General features: G+C 42.8%; 1 protein-coding gene across 2 annotated transcripts in view; it reads right to left on the bottom strand.

Annotated features, from left to right (window-relative positions):
- The window catches only part of LOC119317179, a 16,233-nt gene extending 7,895 nt beyond the window's left edge, over positions 1-8,338 (bottom strand). Inside the window, exons 1-4 of one of the 2 annotated variants that reach the window (XM_037591601.1) lie at positions 8,163-8,338; positions 3,386-6,048; positions 2,453-2,974; positions 1,701-1,911 (exon numbers count right to left, since the gene is read on the bottom strand). In XM_037591601.1, the coding sequence (XP_037447498.1) occupies positions 1,701-1,911; positions 2,453-2,974; positions 3,386-5,836 (3,184 nt within the window). In that variant the 5' untranslated portion in view covers positions 5,837-6,048; positions 8,163-8,338. The remainder of the gene's footprint in view (positions 1-1,700; positions 1,912-2,452; positions 2,975-3,385; positions 6,049-8,162) is intronic. The other variant, XM_037591602.1, reaches the window with a different exon arrangement.
- Between the last annotated feature and the right edge of the window lie 486 nt (positions 8,339-8,824).

Below are 8,824 nucleotides of genomic sequence, written 5' to 3'. Positions count from 1 at the left end.
GACAAGGCCAATGGAGGCAACTATCTTGTGAACTGCACACTTTCAACTCGTCGAATTCAGTATGGCAGTCTTGGCATCCACGATCTTGAACTTTTAGGATGGGCTCTCCGCATTCGGTGGCTCTGGTTACAAAAAACTGACACAGCCCAAGGTGCCCTTATTTTATGCGAGATTGTGATGCTTTACTTGTGCCTCGGACTATGATGAGCATGTGAGATATTTGCCATATCAAGATGACATGTTAAATAGCTTACTAGCACGAACACGATACCATGCCGCAAGGAAAGGGTGCATATATTAGCGAAACCATTTGCTGTTACCAAATTTTTTACACCTTATCAGACACAAATGTAAAACCAGATATTAAGGGCATCTGGAATGGCTAGTATATACAGCTATGCATAAATTTATCAAATTATAAGATATCAAAGACTAGTTAAATTTCTAAGATGGGCTCGAATTTAGTTTGAGACAATAAACTAGCCAAGTGGAAGATTGATTTCATGTTCCACAGTAGTTTCAAGCTGATTCTAAGCAAAGCCAGGCTGGAATCCCCTCAAATGTTTTTTTTTACCCAAGCGATGCAGACCAAAGGGCGAACCACAAGTGGCCAAGCCATATACAGGGGCTGTTTGGATCACACCCCAGTCCGCCCTGCCAATAGCAGGCTCGCCAAAAAATTGGCGAAGGAATCCGCCGCCGTGGTTTCGCCAACTCGCAGGTGTAAAAACTGAACGAAGCTGCCGAAATTTTGGCGTGGTCGCGAAACGTTGGTCCCGATCCAAACGGCTGCCCGGCGTGCTAGTCAACGCCGAAAAAATGGTAGGGCGCTCGTCGGCTGTATTCCAAACAGCCCTACAAACTTCACCAGAAACTTCAGTTTGAAAGGAAAAGGAGTGACAAAAAGTAAGAATTTGTTCAGCTCAATGAGGGAAATGTTGGATTTTGCCACTTCCAAGAATGAATTAATATTTGGGTCATAGGGAAAAGGTCACTGGGACATGGGGTAACAGATCGAATTCCCAGTCCCTGGAGTGGAAAATATTTCCAATAATAAGAACCTTGCACAAGACCACAAGGGCACGTGGTTATACTTAGTACTCCCTCCGTCCGGGTTTATTAGACCCAGCGGCAAAAACACTAGGACCAAGGCAGGACAATTACTCCCATAACATTTTGGTGATCTGTGTCTGATTAAAGTGGAAGGGCCTTTCTCCTTCCGTAATTAGCTACAACAGTTAATGTGGAGTTGTTCGTGGGCGTGCATGCGTTGGCTACTAATTTCTCTCCTTTTATTTATTCAACAACCTAATTAATCACCTTGAGTCACGCATAAACAGAAGAAAGATCGAGGAAGAAAACTGCACTTTTCATGCGGAGTAAATTACGGGGCCTAATAGGAAGGGACGAGGCTAAACTGCTCACGGGCCAAATAAACCCGGATGGAGGGAGTACATAATAACTATATACATGGAAAACTAAATGATAACAGAATGTACACAAGCCAGAGTGAGAACTACTAAGTAATAACGCATATAACTTGATCAATTTATCATTTATGATGTCCTTATGCTTCCCCCTATATTACCAATAATAAATTCCTTCAACTAATTGATACAAAATCAAAGAAATAATATGTCAATGCCAAGGTAGTAACTGTATCTTAACAAACCGAGTTAAGATGTATGAAAGATATTTACCTCTAGGACTGTCTGGAACAACTCTAGCAGAAGCCTTAAATATAACCTGTAATACCTCAGCCAATATCTGCTGTTTGTAAATTTTATCAGCTTTTATCTTAAGTTCTCTCTTTCGCTGTAATGTTTCTACCTCTAAATTATATTCCAGCTCGTCATACTTCCTTTTAGCTTGAGCCAACTCTATTTCACGTGCCAAATTAAGCCGTTCTATCTGGCAAAACACAACCGGAGATTCATGAGTAATACCTAAATAGGCGGAAGTACCTTTCTACACCCAGGAGCAAATGCTCCTGGTATGAATAGTAAAATTAAAAAACTAGAAAAAATGTTCAAAAAATTCTGAAATTTTTTTGTGACATACTTTCACAAATGTTTGATGTGCACGCAAAATTTCATTGCGAAATCACATTGGTGGAAGGCGTGCCAAAAAAAACAAAATCAGAGCTCCAAAATGCTTTTGTAAGTAACATTTTCAGAGCATCGATTTTGTTTTTTTTTTACCACGCCTTCCATCAATGTGATTTTGCGATGAAATTTTGTAGGCACAACAAACATTTGTGAAAGTATGGCACAAAAAAAATTCAGAATTTTTTGAATTGTTTTTGAATTTATTTGATTTTACTGTTCACACCAGGAGCATTTGCTCCTGGGTGTAGAAACTCCACGTCCCTAAATAGGGTGCAATCGTTGTGCACGTGCTTCTTGAAATAAGATAAAAATACAAAAGTAGAAGAGGAATTCAAGAAAGAGACCTTCTCTTGATGCCTCTTTGTCATCAGATCAGCCAACTTTTGTAATCGACTCAACTCAATGGTAAATAGATTCAAGTCAAGCCCATCTTCAGCCAAAGATGGCCCAGGAGGGGAGCCTGTTGGCACCTGATTGGCTGAAGCTGGATGAACATGTGATGCCCCAGGACTGTGATTTGAATCAAACACATCTTCAGCCAGACGAAGCCCAGGAGTGGAGCCTGTTGGCACCTGATTGGCTGACGTTGGATGAACATGTGATGCCCCAACACTGTCAGCCTCAATTCTTGCTGAATGCGTATCCCTACAAGGTGGTTGATATGGAGGACTAGCAAACTGGCAAGTTGAACCGAAATGGTGATGGTTTATCACACTTTGGGTATTGAAGTGCATGTTTGGCTGCTCGGTAACTTGGGCAAAGGAAGGTACTTGACTACTAGGTACTTCCTCGCCGCTTATATCCTCGGCTTGAACCACTTGTCTATTATCACTTGAAGGTGGAGGTGATCTTGCAGCTGGAGGTTCCTGCAGATAAACAATGCCAAATATGTCAATGGCAATTTATAAGCGGCCACAAGTAAGGACGATGAGACACTATTAATAGTTCTTATAAGTTCACCTAGAGACCATTTTAAAAAATACAACTAAAATGAGATGTAATCTGACAGTTCTTGTGAATGTATTTATAGCCTCCAATCATGGTTGAATTACTTATAAATTTAATAATTTAACACTGAGCAGATGATGGTAGGATACAAAACAAACAAGAAATTTATTGTTCACTGTTTATCCTTCCTAATGATAACTAGCTTCTTTTTGATAATTTTCAGTTTACTTAGGTTCAACATAAGTTCTCCTGTTGTCGCAAGCCAATCCATAAAAAAACAATTGTTGAGACAACACTAAACTATAACTAAAAGACATGAGCTAAAATACCTCTTGAGGCAATGTTGTTCTGAAAAGGTTCGAGGTAGGCATTATCTCGGACCTAGAACATGAACCTTCTGAAATATTATTGCCTGAATTTATGTGCTTTTGCTTTTCATTAGAACCAGATGGAGCATTTTGTGAATCAGTGTTCACTGTCATCACAAGTTTTAGTGCCGTATCTGCGTCAGAATGAGAAGCACAACATCTCTCCATGTCTCCCCCCTCATTTTGTGTTGCTAGTGATAAGGTGATTTGTGTCCCATCTTTTTCACCAGACTTTCTCCCTGGCCTGCAACATGAACCTTCTGAAATATCATCATTGCCTGAACCGATGCGCCTTCGTTTTTCTCTATAAATCGAGGCAGCATTTTCTGTACCATTGCTCGCTGCAATAGTAGGTTCTGATGCTAGACTCATGACAGACTGAGAACCACAGGGGCTCTCCATGGTTTCCCCCTCGTTTTGTGCTGCTATTGAGAAGGCAATTTGTGTTGCTGGTGAGAAGGAGATGTGTGTCCCATCTTTTTCACCTAACTTTCTCCCTGACCTACATGGACCTTCTGAAATATCATTGCTAGAACACATGTACCTTCGTTTTTCTCTAGAAATCGGGGCAGCATTTTCTGTATCAGCGCTCACTGCAATAGCAAGTCCTGATGCTGAACTCGTGACAAACCGAGAAGCACAGGGGCTCTCCGTGTTTCGCTCCTCATTGCTGTCAGCTGCTGAGAAGATAATTTGGGTCCCATCTTTTTCACGAAACTCCATTCCTGACACACTGGTTACCTGCAAGGAGCTGCTTTCTAAGGTAGCCATTTCTTTTGATACACCAACTGAAAACCCAGGCTTTGTAGCTTCATTCGTTACAAGCAGCAATTGCGAGTGTTCTAGAATAGGCTCACAATCATCACTTGCCTTACCTGTTGTCAGTGTCTCAGCAGGTTCTAGTGCTGCACTCACGTCAAGCTGGCAAGCAGAGGGTTTCTCCACATCTCCTCCCTCGTTTTTATCTGCTGCCGGGAAGGTAGTTTGTGTCTGATTTTCATGACAAAACTCCATGGAGGGAGCACAGGTGTACTGTGAAGTCCTGCTTTCTAAGGTGGCCATTTCTTCTGCTGTACCAACTGAAAACCCGAGCTTTGTATGTTCATTTGTTTCAAGCGATGATGGTGAATTTTCTAGATTGGGCACAGTAATATCAGTTGCAAAGGTGCCTCTAGGTTCTTTATTAGAGGCAATTGCTTCAATTTGAGTGGTTATAGATTGCATGTCAAAATATTTTAGATGCTGTTCACCATCTGAATAGTCAACCATACAGCTTTCTAGTTCCTCTGGCTTGAATTTAGAATATGACAAGTTAGTCACATAAAACCATTTCTTAAGGTAGCCAGCTTTGGCCTCAAATATCCAGCGCTCTTTTATTCTGTTCTCTTTGTCCCTGTCACATATAAGCTGTTTATAAAATTTTATCAGCTGAGATATCATATGTCGATGAAATCTGTAGTGCAACATGCTGGAATGTAGCTTAGGCAACATCATCCTGCAATATCTTATAGTTGGTGCAACATGTGCATGATGGAATTTATAAGAATTCACATGTTTTTGGAAGAATTCTATCTTCTTCTTTTTTTGCTCATTGTTGAATTTCTTCCGATCTACAGTCTGCCGTGACAGTAGTGTTTTGGACCTTTCTGAACAAACTTCCTCAATCATTTTCGTGACCCAATGGGAATCATAGTATCTAAAACATCCTTCCTTCCTTTTCTTATGCCTTTCTTTTGAACTACTATAGATAGATGGTGAATAGCTTCGACGGTGGTTCCCACATTTTCTATGCAAAGTTGACTGACTCACATTAACATATCGGCCCTCAGATGCAGCATACTTAGATTGTTGCACAACAGCAGTACATGCAGTCCCTCCAAGGCGAGAACCTCTTTCAGCTGAAGTTGATGACTCCTCTTCAACCACCACTTGAGAAGATGTGCTTGACTCTTTAAGACTTGCAGCCATGTTCTCGCGGATTGCACTACACTTACACTGCTGCACAAAATTAATACCTGCAGTCCTGCCTTCACAGGAAGCTCTTTCAGGTGAAGTTGATGGCCTCATAAGGGCCTGCTCCTTTTCAATCGTATCTTGCACAAATGAGCGTACAATGCTTGGAGGCATGTGTTCGTGGATCACTCTGTGTTGCAAAACCACAATACCTGCAGTCTCTACATTATGAGAAGCTCTTTGCGGTGAAGCTGATTGCCTTATACGGACCTGCTGCTGTTCAGCATTTGCAGCTGTGCCATTCTGGATAGGGCTTTCTAATCCGGATGCCTCATCTGCCTCTCTGATCTCACCTTCTTCTAGTTCAGATTCATAATGTTCAATTTTTGCCACTCCAATCTTGCCAATCTCACAACTTTCAGATTCGAATGATCCCTTGCAAGCTTCGTTGTAATCCATAATATCTCAATTTAGTTGGGTGACTATCTGACTGAGGTGGAAATTTTATGCTGTTTGTAGAACAGAAAAAAACACTGGAACTTTCCTCGCAGAAATAGTAATTCCACCTTAGCTAAGTTGATTCTCTTCTGTGCAACTGATTAAGGATCATTTCGTGATGCAAGCACCAGCTAACTGGCTCATATATGTGCTATGCGGAAGATCAAGCAGGCCTAAACAATGATAAGGATAGACATTTCAAGACCATGCATTTAAACACAGTGAGATTTGTATCATTGGTCAAGGAAGGATGCAAAATTCTTCTATATTTATGTGATCAGGTGAGGAGAACTGCAAAAATGCCTCCAAATTCTCGGTTAAAGATCATGATACAGAAATTTCTTATGATACTTCATGAACATAGAAATAAATCAAAGTTCAAAGTTTTAACCAATTTCTTCAATAACATAATAGTTCCACATTTCAGGCGTAATTTATAATGAAAATATCTCTAATACTTCCATTGGCAGGTTGTTGGATTTGTGGGCCAACAGTCTATAAGGAAAAATCTGATGGTATCTTCTACAATTTATTGCCCGCACTAAGTAATTTAAGTAATAATAGAAGGACCAACAAGGAAACACGGGTTGAGTGCACTACTCCCATATCATAGGCACTAACCATAACAAAATATTCATATTTTGATGCCTCTAGTCTGTTAAAATCAGGGCCAAAAATCTCCTGTGTAGTACCTTGCAGCTATCAATTATAAATGCTATTCCACATTTAGGGCCATTTTTCCAACATGTTGCAAAGCGCAAAGAAATTGCCCGCTTCTGCATTAATCACATCCTCGAATAGGTTTCCAAGCTGACGAAGGAGCGCAGATTAGCTGTTCGTGTATAGCCGAACCAAACCTTCCCCGTCAGTTGGTCAGCTGTGGAGACCTGGTTCGGCTAAATTGGTGCAACCCAAAAGGTTAAAAGGTGCACCTTCGCCAACTAAGAAGCGAATTCGATTAATACATCTTTACATGGCAAGCCTCATCAGTTCGACATGTACAGCTGCTCTGCTCTGTCAGTTTGGAGACAAATTGTTCAATGGAGTGTGTTTTGTCAGGAGGGTTTTTTATTGGTGTTAGGAGGTTTCTTGAATGGGGACATTGGTGAAAAGAACATTAAATGACGTACTCGCTGTCATAAAAGTGATCTTTGGGGGGACAAAAAGGAATATTTTGCGAAGCAAAAAGGAATTTATTGATGAACAGCACTATGGCACAAGCCACTTGATGCTTCTCATGTCAACTTGTGTCGTCACCTTAGGACACAGCCTCATGTCCTCATGGCACACAGACCATCACGCCTTAGGACACAGCCTCATATTCGCATGTTATAAAATTGGTTTATTCATTTATTGTTTACAAGGCGGTAAGGCGACCTGACCAACCGCCCTGACGTCTAAGCGCCTAAAGCGGGCATAACTGTAAGGCACTGCAGGGCGCCTTGCCACCTAAGCGTCCAAGGCGGGACGCCTTATAAACAATGATAAGCACCCCAGCACAAGTTGAATAAGACATGAACCTGGGTGGTGGGGGTGTACATCCACACTTCCTACCAAGCAAGCTAGGCTCATTCGTATTAGACGTAATAAAGAATTGAAAGCACCTTTTTAAAGAAGAAGCTGAATTGAAAGCACCTGCCAATAACAAGTACTCCCTCCGTTCCATAATATCAGAGCGTTTTTTGGCATGGAGGGAGTAGTTTCCAACAGACAGAGTTTTATTTTTTTACATTTTCCAACAAACAGAGTTAGATGTGACGTAAATGGCTAAATTGGTAACACGAATGTGAGAAGGAATTGAAGGGGGTGGTAAAACATGGCAACTTCTAAGGCAATCGGTGTTCGTATCTACATTAGATGCTCAAAATCGATTACCTCGAATTAAAAGGAAAATAAAATCCATACTGGAATCTAGAGGTGAGACCGAGAGTAATAAAAGGAAAACCGCTGAACTGAACGTCGCCCTCATCGATAAGGCGCAACCGTCCGACTTGCATGCACAGTTGGGAATCTAATAATCGGGTCGCCTTCGAAGCCAACACAGGCAGGCAGCGACCCCGCTGCATGCCGGAATGGCGGAATCGATGGGCATGAACCTCGCCAAAACCTCTGGCCTGGGCAAAACCCACCGCCCAAAGCCCCGAACCCACGGAGCGCGACCCTTTCCCCCCCGAATCGACCGCGATCCCACCGTAACTCGAAACGAAAATCAAGCGTACGCGACGACAGACAATTAATCGGGTCGCGCAGGAAAAAAGAACATCAGTGGTTGAAGAGTAATGCTTACCCCACGACGGCCGGAATCGAGCGCTCCCCGGCGGCACGCGGAGGAGATGGGGAATCGCCGCGGATGAAACGAGTGTTTTGGGTTGGGAACGGGGGGATTGTGAGGGAGGACGGCGGTGGGTTGGGCTTGGGCGCGTGGGGCGTGAGCGAACCGCTCTGCGCCGAAAACTGAATGAAAAGCAGGGGGGTTGGCGTGTTCGAAGCAGGGCGCGACAGTCGTCTCGTCAAGTCGTGGTGAGTCGGAGTGGGAGTGGTCATTCATTGCGCTGTGTGAGTTGGCTTGCGCTGGACCAGGGGAGGATGTAGGGGGCCGCACTGTGCTCGCGTGATCGCGTCTGCTCCCTCGGTCTTGGTCTCCGTCGACCGTGCAAACGTGCCAGGGTTGACCTTTGTTGTGTCACGCGGTTGTACTGCAGCGCACTGTACGAGTCCTCACACTTTCCTTTTGCCTTTTTTTTCGGGGGGCCTCCTCACACTTAATTTTCATTGGAGAAAATCTAGTGGATTCGCATGCAAAATTATCTACCATACGAATGCGGTGGTTTTCAATGAGATTTTTCCGTGAGAGAGGACACATCTATGCATGGAGAATCTTTCACCCAGTATTAACGTCATCACATTAACCGACGCTACCGGTCACGATATTTGGCCATGCTTTGCCAT

This window comes from Triticum dicoccoides, chromosome 6A, assembly GCF_002162155.2.
Source record: "Triticum dicoccoides isolate Atlit2015 ecotype Zavitan chromosome 6A, WEW_v2.0, whole genome shotgun sequence".
NCBI lineage: Eukaryota > Viridiplantae > Streptophyta > Magnoliopsida > Poales > Poaceae > Triticum > Triticum dicoccoides.
Note: the sequence above shows the minus strand (reverse complement) of the source record. Positions and strands in the feature narration are given on the sequence as shown.